The sequence below is a fragment of the Pecten maximus genome, chromosome 19 (assembly GCF_902652985.1).
Source record: "Pecten maximus chromosome 19, xPecMax1.1, whole genome shotgun sequence".
In the NCBI taxonomy this organism is placed as follows: Eukaryota; Metazoa; Mollusca; class Bivalvia; order Pectinida; family Pectinidae; genus Pecten; species Pecten maximus.
Window position 1 is genome coordinate 19,681,583 of NC_047033.1, and position 23,407 is coordinate 19,704,989.

Here is a 23,407-nt window from a genome sequence, read left to right on the forward strand (position 1 = left end):
TGTTAGCTCACATGGTAGATGGCATACAAATATCAACAACAAACTGTTAGCTCACATGGTAGATGGCATACAAATATCAACAACAAACTGTTAGCTCACATGGTAGATTGCATACAAATATCAACAACAAACTGTTAGCTCACATGGTAGATGGCATACAAATATCAACAACAAACTGTTAGCTCACATGGCACAAAGTACCAGTAATCTTATGGTATGGTGCAGGGGTGGTTGTCCGTTATCCACTGTCCGTCTGTCAGTCCGTCAACTATTTTGTGATAGTATTGTCACAGGGATACAAAGTATATATATATAATATAGGTATTAGGTAAATTATTCTATAATTAGTTATCTTGTATCTGTATGGCTAAGTACATTCGTTACTGTTCGTACGTTGATGTGTATTACCATATACGGTATGTTACCACCTGTCGGTAGTGTCCGTGTGTGTCTATATTTGGCAGTGTTGTGTCCAGGTGTGATAGGTGAGAATGTCGTGCAAAAGTGCGTGTGTAGGTTAATAAAACTCTTATACTTTCGCGGTACATGGCAGTCGGCCGGTATAGAGCAGCCAGGACGTATCCTCTGGGGTCCTTTGCTCATGAACACTACTTATTATATGTAGACATTTCGACACAACTATGTGAAGTTGGTGAAGGGGTTTTTGTCTATCTTGTTGTCTCGTCCATGTCGGGGGGGGGGGGGGGGGGGGATAAACGGATCAGCAGCAGTGAATATATATTGTTATTCATTTGGCTGTGACAGTATGATAGTATGTTATGAGGTTATTAACATGGCCACACTATACTTCATGTCGTACGAATCTGGTGGAAAGATTTTTTGAAAACTGTTCTACTGTAGGACTAGATGTGATCACAAACTTTTTTTTTGTCGTGTAATACTTTTTCGCCATTCGGCAGGATATTTAAGCGAAGTTACCTCCCTTATGCCGTGTTTCTATCTCCGTCGCGGGATTAGTCAAGTTTAATACGAGTTTGGAATGGAATTTCCTCTTTTTTATATAAAAGTTCCATTCATATAAAAATAAACTTCAATTTACACCATTTTGTCGTCACATTGATTTTAACGTTATACTGGGAAAATGGGCTTCTTTTATCAAAAAGATGTTGCTAAGAACTTCTAAGCTGACATGATGAAATTCATTTAGAGTTACAATGGAATGTCGGCCGCTAGCGCGACAGAATTGTTTATTTGTCACCCTAATCATATTAGACTTCAAACTAACACCCGATAGGACGATTCATTGCTTATATTGTTATTCTCAATTTTTCATCATAATACTTTGAATGAAAAAAAAGGAGTTTTAATCAAATAATGACGTCAGCAAGTTCAAATCCCACCAACGAAATTCCATGCAAAAATAACATATAGTTCCTCGTTCACGCGTGCACAAAACAGTTTGAGAACAAATTCAACCTCTTGTCTGTTTGTTATTAATTTATTGCAAATTTGTTAAAATGCACCAATTCCCTACCCACTGACCATATATAATATATTTATTATACTAGTAGATACAATAAATATGGTTGGACATTCGTACTAAGTCCCTATTGTGATTTAAGACGGTTTAACATCCATTTCTAACGGACTCATGATAGCGATTGTAACTGATGGCGATATGCTAGTCAGACGTGTCCAATACCTACCGATAGTATGTCCGTTATTGTAATGATACTAGTTGTAAGAATGTTATTTAACCAGATTTGACCTAGATTATTTTGTGTAGTTGGTGTCGTCGATGAAGTAGAAGACGCTTTATCGTCCGGGACACCTGGTCTTCTCCTTGTCTGTGAGTCTCTGTGCAAATATATAGTTTGTTCGTATTTTGACATCGTTTTGTAAATTTTGAGTCAGAATTACAGCTTCGTTTAAATGTCGGTATTCTAAGTTGTTTTGGGGTTTATTGTCCCGAGTCCCATCACCCGAGCGAGGGACACGTTTGTATGATAGCGCACCCCGTCACATTATACCGACCACGGGGGGACCAGTCCTTTGTATGGTTAATGTCATCAATGAACCAAAATGACGCTTACACTTCTGGAACATCTGGTCTTATCCACCATGTACTTCTTAATTCAGGGGCCGTTGTAGCTTAGTCGGTTTGAGCGCTGGCTACGTAACCTCAGGTGAAGATCCGAGGTGCAAGGTTCGACACTCCCTACCCGTGTCCGTTTGTGCTTCTCGGGAATCTGAGAAACGGGCCGGTCTGTGCTGTCATGGTTGTTTCTTTTGGCAGAATATTTTGCCCTAATTGCACTGGGTGGCACGTAACTGACAGTTCAGTGAGGTAGTCACTTACTACTACAGGGATGTCCCCCTCAAAATAACCCTGGCTGTTAAGGGGTCGATAAACCCAGGAAAACAAACAAACAAACTTCATTAGATCCGACTTCGGGGTCACTTCATAGTGGTATTCACTGATATATCGCAGGCAGATTTGTATGGCATCTCTCCCGGCTCATTATACTGATACTGTATGAAAGCGAGTTACGTTTGTTTTTGTATCCCTTTCAGAGATATTTAATGGCTTGTGTCCAATATCACGGTAATAAATGTTAAAGACTAGCTGTAAATTTCATTCATTTTGTGGCAAATGCGAAACAAGTTGTAACTTATACAGTATTAATCACGTTTGGTGGTCCGGATAAAAGTGTGTGAGGGGTCGGACTTTATGAGGAAACCAGATGACCTACCCAAAGCCCACGTGATCGGGCATGTGATCCCAACATAAACATGTTCATGTCTGATCTGGGAGTCAAACCCAGGCCGCCTCGGTGGAAGGCTAACGCGATGTCACAGTGCTTCCCGACTAATTTATGTCGACTGCTAGTTGATGGAGTCATTGTTTTAGGTCTACATCATTGTCTTATCATTTACGTGTGTGGTATGAAGTTAGACGTATTCGATGCTAGATATGTAAGGTGGCTAACTTCTCTAGTACTCATTTTGAGAGCGTCAAGTGACTCACTACTCCAAGTTTCCAACGCAGTCCACATTTTGAGGAGATCAGATGGCTTACTTCCCTAGTCCTCATATTGAGAACGTCAAATGATTCACTTCTCCAATACAGCCCTTATTTTGAGAACGTCAAGTGGCTCACTTCTCTAATGCAGTCCTCATTTCGAGGAAATCAGATGGCTTACTTCCCTAGTCCCGATTTTGATAATGTCAAGTGGCTCACTTATCCAGTCCTCATTTTGAGAACGTCAAATGGCTTACTTCCCCACTCCTGTATTTGAGAACGTCAAGTGGCTCACTCCTCAGTCCTCATTTTGAGAACGTCAAGTGACTCACTCCTCCAATCCTGATTTTGAGAACGTCAATTGGCTCATTTATCGACACCCCATTTTGAGAACGTCAAGTGGCTCACTCCTCAGTCCTCATTTTGAGGACGTCAAGTGGCTTACTCCTCCAATCCTCATTTTGAGAACGTCAAGTGGCTCACTCCTCAGTCCTGATTTTGAGAACGTCAAGTGAATCACTCCTCCAATCCTGATTTTGAGAACGTCAAGTGGCTCATTTATCGACACCCCATTTTGAGAACGTGAAGTGGTTCACTCCTCAGTCCTGATTTTGAGAACGTGAAGTGGCTCACTCCCCAGTCCTGATTTTGAGAACGTCAATTGGCTCACGCCTCAGTCCTGATTTTGAGAACGTCATGTGGCTCGCTTATCCAGTCCTGATTTTGAGAACGTCAAGTGACCCACTTATCCAGTCCTGATTTTGAGAACGTCAAGTGGCTCACTCCTCAGTCCTGATTTTGAGAACGTCAATTGGCTCATTTATCGACACCCCATTTTGAGAACGTCAAGTGGCTCACTCCTCAGTCCTGATTTTGAGGACGTCAAGTGGCTCACTCCTCAGTCCTCATTTTGAGGACGTCAAGTGGCTTACTCCTCCAATCCTCATTTTGAGAACGTCAAGTGGCTCACTCCTCAGTCCTGATTTTGAGAACGTCAAGTGAATCACTCCTCCAATCCTGATTTTGAGAACGTCAAGTGGCTCATTTATCGACACCCCATTTTGAGAACGTGAAGTGGTTCACTCCTCAGTCCTGATTTTGAGAACGTCAAGTGGCTCACTTATCCAGTCCTGATTTTGAGAACGTCAAGTGGCTCACTCCTCAGTCCTGATTTTGAGAACGTCAAGTGGCTCACTCCTCAGTCCTGATTTTGAGAACGTCAAATGGCTCACTCCTCAGTCCTGATTTTGAGAACGTCAAGTGGCTCACTCCTCAGTCCTGATTTTGAGAACGTCAAGTGGCTCACGCCTCAGTCCTGATTTTGAGAACGTCAAGTGGCTCACTCCCCTAGTCCTGATTTTGAGAACGTGAAGTGACTCGCTCCTCAGTTCCCATATTGAGAACGTCAAGAGGCTTACTTCCCCTAGTCCTCATTTTGAGAACGTCAAGTGGCTCACTTCTCCTGTCCTGATTTTGAGAGTATCAAGTGGCTCACTCCTCAGTTCTGATTTTGAGAACGTCAAATGGCTTACTTCCCTAGTCCCCATTTTGAGGGACGTCAAGTGATTCACTTCCCCAGTCCTCATTTTGAGAACGTCAAGTGGCTCACTCCTCAGTCCTGTATTTGAGAACGTCAAGTGGCTCACTCCTCAGTCTTCATTTTAAGAACGTCAAATGGCTTACTTCCCTAGTCCCCATTTTGAGAACGTCAAGTGGCTCACTTCCCCTAGTCCTCATTTTGAGAGTATCAAGTGGCTCACTCCTCAGTTCTGATTTTGAGAACGTCAAGTGGTCACTTCCCCTAGTCCTCATTTTGAGAGTATCAAGTGACTCACTCCTCAGTCCTAATTTTGAGAACGTCAAGTGACTCACTTCTTTGGAGAGTGGTTGATATGAGTACAATAACTTATTACAACAATAAACAATTGAAAAGAAGTTCCTTATTATGCAATTCGTCTACGTTTCAGATGAAATGCCAATTATCCTGATACGTCAACGTGAAAAAACAGATAATAAAAACTCTGAATTATAGTTTCAACCTTAGAATTATGACTAGACTAAATTGTTATGTGAGAAGGGAACATTAACCCGAACGGGTTGAGTTTGAATCTCGTTTGAAATAGCTCTTAATGCGTTTAATGTGTAGGTCAGAAAAGATTCTATCCATTATCAAAGCTTTATCATCGTAGACTTGTATACAACACGTCTAACGATGAAAGCCTTGTACGCCGTGTCGGGTATATTAATTAACAATCCAGTCGGCCCGCTTGTGTAGCATCATACACGTATCACATGACACAAGTACACTTTTAAGATTTTTTAGGTTTTTTTTTATTCGGATAATTGATTGATGTTAGCCCTTTGAAATTAACTCCACACGGAGAAACGAAACACATCAAGTTGTTTAATGTTTTAGATTGCAGACGGTATTGTACACACACAGGCCAACTGTTAATGCTGCATCGTTTACTCAGCGCAGCCTTCCGAGTCATCTTGTAATTTATTTGGCTTTTTATTATTCATATATTGACTGTCGATGGTTTCCGAATGTCCCATTATATAGCATTTAAGGTGAACTGTATTTTTATTGCAATTTGTGTTTGAGTTAACCATCCCTGACTGTTAAAGTGACATGGCCTGTATTTTCTATATTACGTTGTCGAAGTACTAACTTCCCCAAACCTAGGTCGTTAATTTGATACCTACGTACTGAGATGTACTAGGTCGTTAATTTGATACCTACGTACTGAGATGTACTAGGTCGTTAATTTGATACCTAAGTACTGAGATGTACTAGGTCGTTAATTTGATACCTAAGTACTGAGATGTACTAGGTCGTTAATTTGATACCTACGTACCGAGATGTACTAGGTCGTTAATTTGATACCTACGTACTGAGATGTACTAGGTCGTTAATTTGATACCTACGTACTGAGATGTACTAGGTCGTTAATTTGATACCTAAGTACTGAGATGTACTAGGTCGTTAGTTGGATACCTAAGTACTGAGATGTACTAGGTCGTTAATTTGATACCTAAGTACTGAGATGTACTAGGTCGTTAATTTGATACCTAAGTACTGAGATGTACTAGGTCGTTAATTTGATACCTAAGTACTGAGATGTACTAGGTCGTTAATTTGATACCTAAGTACTGAGATGTACTAGGTCGTTAATTTGATATCTAAGTACTGAGATGTACTAGGTCGTTAATTTGATACCCACGTACTGAGATGTACTAGGTCGTTAATTTGATACCTACGTACTGAGATGTACAAGGTCGTTAATTTGATACCTACGTACTGAGATGTACTAGGTCGTTAATTTGATACCTACGTACTGAGATGTACTAGGTCGTTAATTTGATACCTACGTAGTGAGATGTACTAGGTCGTTAATTTGATACCTACGTACTGAGATGTACTAGGTCGTTAATTTGATACCTACGTACTGAGATGTACTAGGTCGTTAATTTGATACCTACGTACTGAGATGTACTAGGTCGTTAATTTGATACCTACGTACCGAGATGTACTAGGTCGTTAATTTGATACCTACGTACTGAGATGTACTAGGTCGTTAATTTGATACCTACGTACTGAGATGTACTAGGTCGTTAATTTGATACCTACGTACTGAGATGTACTAGGTCGTTAATTTGATACCTACGTACTGAGATGTACTAGGTCGTTAATTTGATACCTACGTACTGAGATGTACTGGGTCGTTAATTTGATACCTAAGTACTGAGATGTACTAGGTCGTTAATTTGATACCTACGTACTGAGATGTACTGGGTCGTTAATTTGATACCTACGTACTGAGATGTACTAGGTCGTTAATTTGATACCTACGTACTGAGATGTATTGGGTTTTATCCTGATTTTGCATTGTAACCTCGACCCCCAATCACCTGTTGTCGAAATAATGGGGTCGTGAATAGCATCGAGATAAACAAACTGATTCACCACCTCTAGTTAAGTGGAAGAGTCGATTGTTATTACGAAGGTATGCTCGAGACCTACGTGTAATTCAAAATACATGCATTTATGAAGTATCTCGGAATCGCGAAGCATAATTGATTTAGATATTTCTAATCTTTTTAAATACACGTATATCTTTATTAAGAAGTTATGCTCGAGACCTAGTATAGACTACGTGTAATTCAAAATACTCTATGAATTACTTCGGACTGGCGCTGACCGTAGGCTTTTCTCCGGGTACTCCGGCTTTCTTCCACCTCCAAAACCAGGCACGTCCTTAAATGACCCTGGCTGTTAATAGGATGTTAAAGAAAATAAACCAATTATCTCGGACTGGTAATGCGCTATTATATGAGACCTTTTATCTCAGTTATAACATATTAATCTCTGATTGTTTTTGTGTGTTCTTCCAAATTACGGTGGATGAAAAGCAAGCTGATCTTATAATCGGTTACGATATCCTCAGTATTAAATACGGAGAGTATCATTGGAAGAAAAGCGCCTCGTTTTCATACTTCGATTTCGTCTTCTTACAATATGATATCCAAGTATCTATTGAAAATACCAGCGTGGCCTGTGATTTCTGACAGTTCGACGCTCAATAACGTTAGTCCTGTGAAATATTCTATTATATCGGAGACTGATACATCTGTTTTATACATCTCTGATTTTATCAAAGATAGGATTTCTTCTAACCAGTTTTCAGACATTGATTAAAATGTGTTATCGGGAACTTTCCATGAGAAAGAACGTGTCGCTTTAACGTCTTGCCTGTTGGCGTTACACTACGTTACACATACTATATAAGCTGCCCCACTCTCTTTATTCCGGGGATATTTCACACGTGTTCAGGTCCACAGTATCTCTCATTATGTTAGTAAATTTCTATGACAGCTGTCAATAATGTGCTTGGCCTCAAAAACTAATTTTCCAAAATTAGAAGTGGTGAATAAGTTAAATAGTGGTGTTACCACAGGTATAAACTGGCCTGTTGATCCCTACCCTGCCCAAAGGAAAATATCTATGTATACAGCTAGTCTGGGCTTTATTGTCCTTTCCATGTAAAACCCCTCACTTCTCATCGCTTCATTTATGTTACACTATACGATGGTTTCATTACGTTTCTCCACCAAGCACTTATATTGCCTCGAAACCCTCTCGTTCATATGAGAAAAATTAATCTTCCGTATATAACCCAGATACGGATTGGCCGCATAAAATCGTTTTACCGTAAATTCACAAGACGTGATTGGCCAATCAGAACGCGCCTTACAAAGCGCCGCGGTCGCACGGTGCGAAATATATGTTCTGCTAGTATGCATCACTTTATAACGTGTAGTGACTTTACATATTAACAGACGACACAGGATTATTACATTTACGTTAATGGAGATAGTAAACATGAAAACTGTTCTACTGGTGGGAATGGTATGTATACTTTAATATATATAATGACTACTTATATACGTCTCTGCTTATAGTTAGATACTAAATTTATATATATAGATATATACTAGAGCTACTTTCATTTTCACGGATAACTGGCCACGCGACTTTACTACTGAACTAAGAAGGCATGTGTTTACAAATGTAGTCCACGTGTGTGCATTCGGCGAATTCTTATTGTCGTAAGCGATACAAGTTATTATTACACCGACAGTGAGTTGTCTAAATATCGCCCTATTATGATCATACGATGCACATGGTGTATGTTTTTATTAGTTTTCATACTTTACTTGTGTCCAGCACCCCCAGATACCGCCGTGGTAGTGCCAGGTGATTAGTTTTCTGATTTGAATAAGAAGTTGTTATCTAAGGATATGTTGTGAGTGTACTAACATTTTTTTACGAACCATTTCTTTTCCATTAATTGCTGGTTTTCGGAAGACAGCATCTCCGTTTCCATGTGCAGAAATCTCAAAAACTTCCGCTAAATATCCTTACACTAAAGCTTGAATGAGTGGGGCTTCCTGTTTCTTTTTCCCCCTTTTTTTCAACCAAACATATTGTTCTTAAATGTTTACAAGTCCGACCATTTCGAAACTATTTTTTTCCCCTCAAATTTCACCAAACACTTGTTTACATGGTTACTAATTAAATCATGTTTAATCTAGACGTTTAATTACCGTGTATACACCTACTAGTTCAGACCAAAGAGTTCCAGAACATCCGACATTGTCCCGACAATTCGTAAAGTGTCGTGGTTAGTTTTTGTCGTGATTAAATTAAGATATCGGGAAAATAATATTGGATTGAATCAAAGACCGAGCGTTTGAAGTATACACTAATCTAATAAGATCAATCTTAATTAGTCAAGCGGTTGCCTTTTATAGATGGTCAGAGGATGCCTCCGGACAGATGGTCAGCGCTGACCAGGCCCTTCACAGCTCTGACCGTATATCTATTATTTATAACACGGAACCTTGGGGCTAAATATCACACCCAATTAAACTACCACATAACTTGGTGTTTATGATGTCTACGCTGTTGTCGGCACGACTCCTTCGGGGTTTAACAATTGAACATTAAAGTATACATGTTATAGTCGTTGGCGAAAAAGTTAAATGCCGCTAACTGGTCTGATGTAGATTTGATGTGTGGGAGATCGATTAATGTATGGTCGCTGGAAATTTCTGATGTAGACTGAGTGATCCGATGTAGACTGAATGTATGAATGGTCGAATGTATCTCGTACGTCAGATGTTGACCGGATGTATGAATGGTTGAATGTATCTCGTACGTCAGATGTTGACCGGATGAATGAATGAATGGTTGAATGTATCTCGTACGTCAGATGTTGACCGGATGTATGAATGGTTGAATGTATCTCGTACGTCAGATGTTGACCGGATGAATGCATGGTTGAATGTATCTCGTACGTCAGATGTTGACCGGATGAATGAATGAATGGTTGAATATATCTCGTACGTCAGATGTTGACCGGATGTATGAATGGTTGAATGTATCTCGTACGTCAGATGTTGACCGGATGAATGAATGAATGGTTGAATGTATCTCGTACGTCAGATTTTGACCGGATGTATGAATGCTTGAAAGGACCTCGTACGTCAGATGTTGACCGGATGTATGAATGGTCGAATGTATCTCGTACGTCAGATGTTGACCGGATGTATGAATGCTTGAAAGGACCTCGTACGTCATATGTTGACCGGATGTATGAATGTTCGAATGTATCTCCTATCTCGTACGTCAGATGTTGACCGGATGCAGGGTTGAAAGTGCCCCCTAAGTCTCTAACTATCAACAGACATTGAACTGGGTCACCTGTCATTTCTCCACGACAGAAAACAAACTATTATTTATTAGACATAAGCTATTCCACCTTAGTCCGACATAGAGAGTCCATGTCGCTGTGTCTACCCAACATCTTCAACAGATGCAGATAAGAATTATTTTATCCTCATAACACCAGCTCAACAGTAAAGCGATAATCCCACGAACATTTTCTGTTCCTTCTTTTCATTGGTTATTTTTCTGTTCCTTCTTTCCATTGGTTATTTTTCTGTTCCGTCTTTCCAATGGTTATTTTTCTGTTCCTTCTTTCCATTGGTCATTTTTCTGTTCCGTCTTTCCATTGGTTATTTTTCTGTTCCTTCCTTCCATTAATTATTTTTGTTCCGTCTTTCCATTGGTTATTTTTCTGTTCCGTCTTTCCATTGGTCATTTTTCTGTTCCGTCTTTCCATTGGTTATTTTTCTGTTCCTTCCTTCCATTAATTATTTTTGTTCCGTCTTTCCATTGGTTATTTTTCTGTTCCGTCTTTCCATTGGTTATTTTTCTGTTCCGTATTTCCATTGGTTATTTTTCTGTTCCGTCTTTCTATTGGTTATTTTTCTGTTCCGTCTTTCCATTGGTTATTTTTCTGTCCGTATTTCCATTGGTTATTTTTCTGTTCCGTCTTTCTATTGGTTATACTATTTTATTCTAGAAGCTAGACGATGTGTATTTCCATCAAAATCATTACATTGATAAACCTATCGAACTATCAACAATGTTGCTTTTAGAAAATCCAGTTACTATATCTTTGTTACCATATGATTTACATGCCCTAGTGTGTTAAAATGAAGGTATTCTCTCTTGCTTTTCAAACTGTTTAATTTCTTAAATCTAAAAGTTAGTTAGACTGTTATATGAATATTTATCGTAACAAACTTTTATTTCAAGGACATGAAAATCAAATCCCAATTCATGTTGAAAGGCTTGATAATGGATTCTGTGATACAATGTATTTTGAATTAAGAAACAAAGTCACTTTAGGCTAAAATTACTGCGTCTATGATTTAGAATACAGTGTACGTATACTTTGTGCTGTGACCAGCTATAACATTCATTTCTGTCAGCCATTGTCTTCCTGAAGACTTTTCATTGAGGGAAAATCTGATACAATTGTTTGGTAATTCTTAGATGTGGAATTTCCAATATTATCAAATTGTTGCCTGGAAGATTTTCTCACATTTATTTACGAAAACAATTATTTAGTTACGACTTTCGAAGTACCTGTAGATGATGCTGATCCAGAACGAATTTAAATTATTGAAAATTGTGAACTGTACTGCGGTAGCCGAAAGGTAATGGTGCTATAGGCGCCGGGTTTAGTTTCTCGCTTTCTATATTAAACATGTGATGTGTTCATACTGGGTGGAGAGTTCTCACTACATTTAAGTGTTCCTACATACAACGGCCACTAATACTGACATTGTGTGTTATGTTAATATATCTACTCTTGGGTCTTGCACAGAAACAGATGGAGATGAAGATGTTACAGGAACCGCTTAGGGAATTAGCCGTCAAACTTAGCCCAAAAACTGTAACAAATAATGTGTTTACATGAAAGCCCTGCCAGTATTATCTAAATTACATCGCATTTTTCCAGCGAAGGTGGGCTCGCGCCGATGTAAATTTCATCAGTAATAACGCCTAATTGCGCTGTCCGCCAGCATCTCCATACGAACTTATTGATGCATATCACTGGTTTCCACTTCAAAAGACAGCTCAACTACACGATATAGATATTTTTTCTATAGCCCGTTTCATCATTCGTTGGATGGGACATACCGACGTCAAGTTTTGTTATACTTCGATAGCTTTTATGACATCGTTCAAGTTCTTCTTTCAAATAACGAACTTCTTCCATCTTTTCTGTTACACCTCGTGAGGTTTTATGACACTATTTAAATATGCCTTTCAATTTTGACAAATTTTACCAAAATTAACTCAAAGCTATTTATATTTATTTGCTCAGTAAATATTGCGTTCTGAATAATTTCCCCATCCGATTGACGAACTTTGTAAAGATTATAGCAGATGATACCATATAGATTTGCACGAGACCTGCTTGACTTAATTCGTTATCCCAAGGAGATTCAATTAGCCCGTTCCATTGATTTACGAATATTTAAACTGGAGATATTTCCCCTGTGTACGGGAGCGTTGATGTTTTTGATTACTGTACGATTGATACCAATATGCTGAAACCCCATTAGGTTGTAGTGTATGACGCTACCGTGTGCATCCCGAAATATTTTATTAACCAGTCGTGGAAAGTCATTTCTGAAAAGGCAAACGCAGAGAATCGTATTTTCATATATTAAGACTTCTTTCTTCGAATTATCACCCCTAATTCAACACATGCCACTAGGTGGCGCCACAATCATTGACCTCCATGATGTAGATGAAAAACCAGACATCGGCATATGCTACTCGCTGGAAAGTTAGCTGTGAACATCAAAATTGTTATGTTTTTACTACATTTTTGCAAGTCCCAGCAGATCAAAAATCGGAGATTTGGACTCTGCCAACCAAATGTTTTAGCGTCAAAATTGTGAAGTTGATGGGTACTGTTCATACATTTAATTGGCAATACTTGCGCGCAATGTTTATCTGCAAATGCAAGGTTGTGTCATTTATATCCAATATGAATACCATAGCAAAGCATCCCGATGCTTAAATGTAGGACTAAATTAGTTGGTTATTTTGACGACATAGTATAACTGTGTATAGATTCCGAGACAGTACGGTACAATCAGATTATTGATAAGGATCCTACTTTAACGTACTAGTATACTACACGCCAGGCGATACATCCAGTCATCTAGACATACAAAATAAGGTTATATATTCGTGACCATACGTAGATGGCTGTTACATGTTACTCTAGTCAATGTGACGTTCAGCGTAGGATAATTTTGCTCTCAAAATCTTCCTAAGCAATGGTCAACTTGATGTTTATAATTCGGAGTCCAGTTGGTCTAGTGATAGGATTCAGAGAGAATGAGTTCGTGATGGGACGGAGCTGGACTAGAAATGTACACGTTATCGCCGAATGGTAGAACGAATATTCATACCCTGCCTACACTGCTCTCGGACCATCTGTCAGACATTGTCCATCCGTCGTCCAGAGCTACGTTATCGCAGCTAGCCGAATGGCAGCTCCGGCTGTATGCTCCCTTGCGAGTTGAGAAAGTCTCTGGCAGGTTTCTAAAGGCTCACCGACCACTGATAATATTTTTTCTGTGATGGCTACAAAAACTTATAATTATTATAACTATCTGAGAGGAATCCCCGTGGATTTGTTCCATGTTAACACGACATCGTTCTGTCATCTTCGACGTGATTTCGTCAAATATAGCACGTTAAAAAAAATAAAAATTATCAAAGACTGTCGTAAAGAAAAAACATTTGTAAAGTTAGAATATAAGGCATTTTCTGTTACAAACGTTCGTATTGTCGATAGACAAGTGTAATACAGCTTTACTACTCTAACAGTGCTGTGTATCAACTACGGACACTACTTTAATTGTATATATGTTTTTCTCTAAACATCGTCATGTCAGTATGTTAAAAGAGAATAAAATGAATTGAATTGAATTGAACTCTGGATATTTTTCTTTAATTGGAATATGAAATTTCGTCTTCAGTCGTAATTTTTACCATTTCCGCTGACTGCCTTTAGCGCGGTTACAGCTGTTCGTGCAATACTCCACGGAATCGATGTAACAGATGTCTATCTCACCTCTCTGTAACAAACACACAACATCATTAAAGGCGAAAGATGAAACGAAATGAAATAATGCTTATCACGAAGGATAGGAGATCAATTGAAAACTCATTTTTATTATTTCATACAATCGTGTTGTATTGAGCCATATATGTTGGTGAAATTGATATTGTATAGGTCTCGTGAGTTTATGCGGAAGTGAGTTTATGTTTGGTTGGAAAAGGAGAGGGTAAAAATCTCATTTAATTATGGCTTTATAGCCTTGTTTATCAAATGAAATATGAAGTTTTGTTCGACAGAGCTTAGAAAAAAATCCAAGTATTGGCATTTTATCTTTTAAAAACAAGTTTAAAGAGAATGAAAATTGGAAATTCTCGTTAAAAATTGGATACATAAGCTAACCAGTCTTTCAAATAAATCAACTTACTACGTGTATTTTATACATATTATACATTGATAATGTCGGTCACTCCTGCATCGACAACTTTAAAAAATGTTAGCAAGATTATTATTACTTTTTTACGTAGGCATTGTCAAGTCGTTAACCAAATGGCAGATAACAAGTTCTTTGTTTTTATTTTTTGTTTGTTTATTTATTTGTATGTTTTTGTTTTTGTTTGAAGATCTTGATTAAAACAGTTTGATATTCAGACATGACGTTAAACCGATAGAAGTGAATCTCCATTTCGGTGAATGATGCTTAGACAATAAACACAATCCATTGTCACGAAAAATACGAAATTTGCATTTTATCTATAGAATGTAATTTGTAATCGTGAAATGGATCTGTCCAGAAATAGACGACGTTAGAGAGCAAACATTGTTACGGCGTATCAAAATGAGGCATCGACATTTCAACACGAATGGACGAATGTGTTGCAAATCTAGAATCAAACGAAGTAGAAAATCTAGGAAATCATCAATTTATCAGGAGATGTAGAACAAAACACAAGTAATGAGTTTTTTTTATACCCGAAGGCATAGGAGACTGTGAACTGGAAAATTGAAACTAGTTCTCGATATTCAATGGCAGCAGGTGTTTTCCAGACACAGGTGCTTGTTGGCCAGAAAATATTTTTATCTCTTAACACAACAGAGCTACAACTGTCCCTTTAATACGACGGGTATAGGTCAATAACGCACCTGCTATCTACTTCAACACCAAATACACAGGTTATTATATATCAATTGTTTCAATTTTATCTCAGAAGTAGGGTCTGTAATAGTACTGAAGATGAAACTCGCCAATATTTATGCGATCTGAACCATAGGGATTTGACACCAATTCCCAATCCAAGTCCATAGATATAATAATCATATATATTTATGGACTGTTGGTTTGAATTAGTGACAAGCTCCTGTGGTATTCATAATTTAATTTGAAAAATAATAAAATCGAAGTCAAAATCTAAAGAGATAATTTTCTGGTACACAATTACCTGTGTTTGTACCGCGCATTCGAACACGGGTTGTTTGTATGGGGGTTGGAGATCAAAGTGAATTCATACATATTTTCTTCCTGTAAATTCAGTCGTGGCACATCATCATCTGTTGGCTTCAAACAAATACTGAATAATGAAGGAGTAGCTGACATTGGTGTGAAACAAAGGCGTGCAACAAAGGTGTGAATTTATATTCTAAACATAATCACACAATAGATATGTTTATGTCGTGTAAATGTGTATGCTTTCTTGTCAACAAATTGGTGATGAATTTCATTATTTACTTGAATATACAGCATTATCTGCTCATATGATTTTATATATGGACAAATACTATTGGTCAAGACAAAATATTATTACTAGTAAGTTTAACTAACTAATGAATAAAATCTAATGTTAAAACACTAATGCAAATGTGTACTTTTATCAGAATAATTGATAACAATCGATCTGCCCTCCTTGATAAAAATGAAATGTTTGTTGTGAAACAGTGCTGTGTAACAACTACCAACACTACTATAATTGTGTAACCCTGGTAAATACTAGCCGTAAGACTATAAAGCCAGGGGGCCGCGGTGGCCGAGTGGTTAGGTGTCCCGACACTTTATCACTACCCCTCCACCTCTGGGTTTTGAGTTCGAAACCTAAGGGGGGCAGTTGTCAGGTACTGACCGTAGGCCGGTGGTTTTTCTCCAGGTACTCCGGCTTTCCTCCACCTCCAAAACCTGGCACGTCCTTAAATGACCCTGGCTGTTAATAGGACGTTCAACAAAAATAAACCAAACCAAACTATTAAGCTAGAAGTCCCGTGTGCGATACCTAGCGGAGGCAATGCTTTAGATTTAATTAATCACGCGCTCTGTTATAATTGTATATATTATATTGTAAATATGGTTTTTTCTTTACATTATGTCAGTATGTGAAGAGAGAATGAAATGAATTTGAATTTGACAAAGGGTAGGATCGCCTGGAAACATCACGTGTTACTCCGTACTGCCGCTATTCTTAACGACCATGGTACGTTGTATCTAGTTACGTAATTCGTGTAACGAACAGCGGTTTCTTCAGATCCATTTTGTGTTAATTGGGCCATACTTTACGCTCTATTGAAATCCAGTATTTGAAATTGTAGAATTTATAGAATTATTGGGCTATTTCACCTTCCCGGTCATATTCTGACATTTCTTTCGAACTATTCAGAGTTAACACTTTAGGCCCTTATCGTCACTGACGAGTCCTACATGGACGAAACAACTGTATGGTGCAGAACATCTATACTTCTCTTTAAATACTCTCTGTAATGAAACGTGGTTCCTAACCTAACTACATTAATGTATACACATACGTATCTATATTGTATATTATTGTCTCCCATTAGTGTTTCTAGGTATGTACACAATGTATATTATGTTTTTATTATAAATGTACGATGTACACATCAACTACCTGTACGTCTCGCGTTCCCATTTGTCCCTTAGCGCGTGCAGTCGACCGTAGGCTGGATTTATTATTTTATAATTGTCTAATAACACTTTAGTATGTCGTTAAACTACAAATCTACCTGTTATATCCCTTTGATCTCGCCGCTAAAGGTGTGGATACCTATAAGGTGTGTAGACGGTATTGGAACAAGGGACGTCTCACCTGAGTGTGATCGACCTGGTCTAACCCTGGGGTAGAGATAGGCCAACCCATTATCTCCTACAAATCACTAAGTGAACATCATAATTTGTTAAAATATATTTACTTCCAGGTGGTAGTGATATGAGTTTATAACAGGCCTCGAGCCTAGGTAGTGTGTCCCTGTTCGCTCCGGATCAGTGGTCAGAGCACATGGCCATCTTTTGTAAAATAATGTCAAAACTGATGTTTAAACCTTACGATGGTCAGCTGTCGTATGTCCTGAAATCTTCATCCGCCAGCTGGCTTAAATAATACTATGCCAATCAATTTCATGTCTGTCACGTGATATTTTCATCAGTATATTGGCCAAAAGATGAGACTTAGTGGTCCTTTAAGGAAAAGATTAAACTTACAAGAAATCACGCTCTTGGCAATTGGGTAAGTAGTCACCAATATTTACTTGCCTACTGCCCAAATGTACTGGCACCGGGCCATCGGACCTCTTTTTGTGTGTGTCGCCTGCCAAAGCAGGAGACATATAGGGATTACAATGTCGGCGTCGTTCGCACCAGAGGTTTCCGTGTGATAACTTCCCTTGGGTTGATCAAACCCAAACTTCATACAGACTTTCCATTCCAAATGTGCTTGCAGAGGACCGCTTTTCAGACCCGAAGGTCAAAGGTCAAGGTCACTGTTACTATGAATAAAAGATGAGTTTCCGTACGAAAACTCGAGTTTCCGTACGAAAACTCAAGTTTCCTTGGGCTGAACAAGTTCAAACTTTATACAGACCTTCCTTACCAAAAGTGCTTGCATGAGATTGCTAATTGAATTGCGTCGTACATGAATTAATGACGTGTGGTAACTGGTCGTTCTCAGAAAAGAGGTAGAAACCATTAAATACACTGTTTACCTACATATGTGTATTAAACCTGTTTTGTATATATAGATGGTCACTGTCATATATGTCTATTATCTGTCTGGAATTCAAATTTTTTTATTAGCTTCAAACACACAAAAAGATATTTCCTTTATGCTTAAATTGTATCACTTTCTTCGTAATCACCCAATATTCTGACCGAAACATCAACGTCCGTGGAATTCTACTTTCTCACTGATATAGACGACGAATTTCATTATTGGTTCCATTTTTGACTATTGAAAGGGTTATTTTGAATAAAAACAGTATTAAATACGGCCAAATATTTTTAAGAATCAGAAGTTTATAAAAGTTAAATTAAAAAAAAATTGTCCTATAATTTGTCGTCCCGGTTGATACATTGTATAAACGTTGAATGCTATATAACGTTTTCTCCGTACTTAATGGTTTTTTTTTAATAAATAATGTTAAATGTTAAAATTACCAAACAATGGTAATAAAAACAAGAGTAGACTTTCCGGTGTAACACGTTCGGTGTTAGAATTTTCAGAAATGTCACTAGTACATTTAAAATTTAGTCGTTATAGTTATTTATGTAATTTTTGGAATTAAAAATTAAGATATCGTAGCTACATTTGTACAACAATTCTATACCAGCCGTGTGTGTCAGGATTCAGAGAGTATCTTTCAGCCCCTTAAACGTCGTAAACATTCTCTATACACGTTAAGGAAGGTCCAAATACACATAGCCGAAACAAATTCGCATATTCCAGTGGTATTCATGACATTTTTATGCCAACGCGACCCTGAAAACCCAGACAAATAGACATCTGTGCAACAGGGGAGAAATTGGGCGGAAGACAAGATGTACTTTTAAATTAGCTGATGGTCTATGTAATGTAATAAATAGCCAGAAACACGCCAGGATATTTTGTTTACACATTTTTTTTGTGTACTCTTTGAAGATCTATCAGAACATTATGTATTTTATTCAAGTCTTGGTATTTTGTATTTTGAGAAAAGTTTATTCATGACGTATTTTTTGCCAATTAAGTATAATATTAAACAGTTGAGATTGCTTTTAATTGAATGACTGTCAAAACATATCCATGACTGAGATAAATTACATGTGTGAAAATCCAAAAAATAGACACCCGTCTTTAAAAAATATACCGATACGAGCTTTGATTAGTCTTGCCTGCAAACGTGGATGATCCAAGTTCTAAGCTTTTTTTTCACCTCGAGTCATTCGGCTAAGTTGTGTATTAGTGAATATATACAAACTGCGTTAACTCGAGATAGAAGAACTCAAAGGCCTCAGTTAATTCGAGATATGATAACTTATAGGCATCAGTTAACTCGAGATAGAATATTTAAAGGCCTCAGTTAACTCGAGATAGAATATTTAAAAGGCCTCAGTTAATTCGAGATATGATAACTTATAGGCCTCAGTTAACTCGAGATAGAATATTTAAAAGGCCTCAGTTAATTCGAGATATGATAACTTATAGGCCTCAGTTAACTCGAGATCGAATAGCTCAAAGGCCTCAGTTAACTCGAGATGAATAGCTCAAAGGCCTCAGTTAACTCGAGATGAATAGCTCAAAGGCCTCAGTTAATTCGAGATAGAATAACTCAAAGGCCTAATTTAACTCGAGATAAAATAACACAAAGGCCTCAGTTAACTCGAGAAAGAATCTCAAAGGCCTCATTTAACTCGAGATAGAATAACACAAAGGCCTCATTTAACTCGAGATAGAATAACTTAAATGCCTCATTTAACTCGAGATAGAATAACACAAAGGCCTCATTTAACTCGAGAAAGAATCTCAAAGGCCTCAGTTAACTCGAGATAGAATAACACAAAGGCCTCAGTTAACTCGAGATAGAATAGCACAAAGGCCTCAGTTAACTCGAGATGAATAGCTCAAAGGCCTCATTTAACTCCAGATAGAATAACTAAATGCCTCGGTTAACTCGAGATAGAATAACACAAAGGCCTCATTTAACTCGAGAAAGCATATCAAAGGCCTCAGTTAACTCGAGATAGAATAACACAAAGGCCTCAGTTAACTCGAGATAGAATAACTCAAAGGCCTCATTTAACTCGAGATAGAATAACTTAAATGCCTCATTTAACTCGAGATAGAATAACACAAAGGCCTCATTTAACTCAAGATATAATAACACAAAGGCCTCAGTTAACTCGAGATGAATAGCTCAAAGGCCTCAGTTAACTCGAGATGAATAGCTCAAAGGCCTCAGTTAACTCGAGATGAATAGCTCAAAGGCCTCAGTTAACTCGAGATGAATAGCTCAAAGGCCTCAGTTAACTCGAGGTGAATAGCTCAAAGGCTCAGTTAACTCGAGATGAATAGCTCAAAGGACTCAGTAAACTCGAGATGAATAGCTCGAAGGTTTGTTAGGGTCTGTTTGGGTTAACATCTCCGATACGTCTTTGGGTGTGTCTCACCCGTTCATTCTTTTATAAACTTTTTACTTTATTTCATTTCTCTTCACAAAATTAAATATACAGAGAAAAACATTTAAAACAATGTACAAACAAAGCAAATCTAATGCATGTTGATATATATGGACAAGACATATATGATTCAATGTAAACACTGTACACGCGGTAGTTTCATAGTTAACTTGACATTACATTTCAAGTTGTAATATAAACGACATGTGATATTCATTACATTGTATATTATCCTTATCTTTTGTCCAGCGGAACCACCAGATATTATTTCTTGGTCATACTTCAAATTCGAGTGTTCTAGTATAAGTTGTAGAAAGTAGGATGTTACATAAATTATACAATTCTTTGTCAGTTAGGTAACCTTATTATTTTAATTCCATATTTCATATCTAACATGTTTTACTTTTTTTTTTTTTTTTTTTCAAATTATTTATTGTGAACGGCCCTTTTGGACCACTAGTTCAGACCACCTGTGTGGCTTTAATATTTAGGGTGGAATTGGTCACTAGGGCCACCGCTATTACATGTGTATAATTAATAATTACGACATATGCGTGTTATGTTTATTGTATTGTTGTTATACATGTATTTATACTGATGGGCTGTAAGGCCTAAAGTTAAATAAACATTGAAATGAAATGGTATCAGCCATTATTGCACAGGGGCACTAAAACGGTGACTTATGGTACTGGGGTATTTTGATACTTTGCCTGATGATATTTTTAAGATGTTTAGATCAACAGTCGACAGACCTTACACGTGGGTGATAATGTATCAATCATAAAACGTTTATTTGTAAAGCCATGAATTTATCAGAAATATTCTCGAAACCGCGCCTCAATTTCCAGGCCCCTGTGTAAACCATCTACTGTTATACCGACAAAGCGTGGCGTGCGTGTCACTACGATATCGAACACTGAGCGATACGGAAGACCGCCTCCCACGACCACTTAATAATTAAAACACCAGGTTACCTCCTTTTCAAATTCTCTTTGATCTGGCGTTAATGAAATTATCGTAAACTTGGTTTAAGTGCTTGCACCGAAAGTAGACGTTTGTACAGGCCCTCTGGGACTCTTCCATATATTATAACTTCCCCTGTCAATAAAACAACATTAACGACAGCTGTCGGGCGAGCAAACATATATGTTAGAAGTGAACTTAGTTTTGATTATGTTTTTTGTTTGTTTATGAATATTTGATGTGAAGCTGATACTGCTGTTCCAACGTTAGTGTTATTTTATGTTAAACCTATTAATGTTATATCTGTTGTCCTGTTAGTGGTATATATATTCTCTCGTAAAATTCAGCACTGTGGTCTGAACGATATAATTATGAACCAAGCACATCGTGTCATCATCAATTTCGCTTTATTTGCGACGAAATGGATGACGTTATCCAATTGTGTCATGGTTACGCCGCATAGAGTGATGACGCGATCATATATTATTGGGGGGCATTTTTAAGTGATCTTTTTTCCTAGAATCTGTACACTGTTAAGGAGACATTAATAGTACACAGTTGTTTCATGCCTTATCAGTCAACAGTCAAAACTTCTTCCCTGATGTGTTGGGATTATCCCGATGAACTGTTTCCCGAGGCCGCAGGCCAACGGAAACTGTTCATCGGGTTGGTCCCAACATCGAGGGGGAGAGTTTTGACTGTTGACTGATAAGGCGTAAAACAACTGTTTTTTAACCTGAATAATCCACAAGATTTCACATATTGGATATTTTATTAGACTAGGGGACTGACGTTTCTTTTGCCTTACAGTACGATGTAAGAATTCACACAGACCCTTTTATGACATTTCATGTGGTTGCCGAATCCTTGTTTTCAATTAGATATAACAAACCCTCTGATTGGAGATTTCTTCGAACATTTCTGGCTTAGAATCTAGGCGTTGCTAGAGATACTGTTTACAAATTACGATCAGAAAGACGCTTCATCGTAATCACTTAGGTGTTTGGGCGCGTGCGGACGTTCCTCGCCTGTTATAACAGTCAAAAATATTGGCCGGTCAACAGTCGAACATACTTACACTGCATCGCCCCTTGGGGATAAGACAGCGAGATCTCAATCCGAGGGAGGAGGTGGGGAGAGGGTGATATTTTGAAATTGATAAACATGCGGTTTGTCGAGTGTTTGGTAGCTGAAGAATTTTAATCCAGCTTTCGAAAGCCCCTTGTCTCGTCCCCAAAGGAGTATATAATTATATTTCTATTATCTTTGTCTCCTTGTTACACTGTACATATACTATCCTGACGTCGCACCAATACTCAGCCTTCGTACATACAACATTAACCATCTTGGACAATATAGATATATAACCTATTAGCCTTTTAATTCTAATATCTGATAAAATGTCTCGAAACATGATCCCTTTTACAAATAAAGTATTTCGTAAAGCACTAGAATGGTTAAGATTATATATATATATACTTTTGCTCTTTTCAGATAATCCCCCTGGTGAACGGTTTGAATTGTTCATCGGACGAGTTTGAATCTAATTCTACGGATCTGTGTTGCAGCAAATGTGATCCAGGATTCGGATTGGTTAATTATTGTACACGTGGTAATGCAACTGAATGCTTACCGTGTGTTCTTAAGAAAACCTTCTCTTCACCAGCTGCGCATGCGCAGAAATGTGTTCCTTGTACTTCCTGTAAAATGAACGAACACGTGGTGACGGAGTGTAACAAAACCCACGACACGGTTTGTGAATGCAACATAGACTTCTATTACAATGTGAGTAAGGAAAGTTGTCAAATATGTGATTCGTGTGCGAAAGGATTGGGGGCATTGCGGTCTTGTACTGGAACCCATAATTCTGTGTGTATGAGATGTGGAAACAGAACATTCTCGGATAAAACTAGTGCAATATCTATATGTAAACCATGTTCTAAATGTGTCGGCAAACAGGTGGAGACACAAGCTTGTACGCCAGAGCAGGATACAACATGTACAGGTATGTATTAAAGTATTCCCGCGACAAAG

At 38.0% G+C, this 23,407-nt stretch overlaps 1 protein-coding gene across 1 annotated transcript in view; it reads left to right on the forward strand.

Annotated features, from left to right (window-relative positions):
- The first annotated feature begins 8,280 nt into the window (after positions 1 to 8,280).
- The window catches only part of LOC117318183 (tumor necrosis factor receptor superfamily member 16-like), a 48,184-nt gene continuing 33,057 nt past the window's right edge, over positions 8,281 to 23,407 (forward strand). The window contains exons 1-2 of the mRNA XM_033873212.1: positions 8,281 to 8,393; positions 22,868 to 23,378. Of these exons, the coding sequence (XP_033729103.1) occupies positions 8,352 to 8,393; positions 22,868 to 23,378 (553 nt within the window). The 5' untranslated portion in view covers positions 8,281 to 8,351. The remainder of the gene's footprint in view (positions 8,394 to 22,867; positions 23,379 to 23,407) is intronic.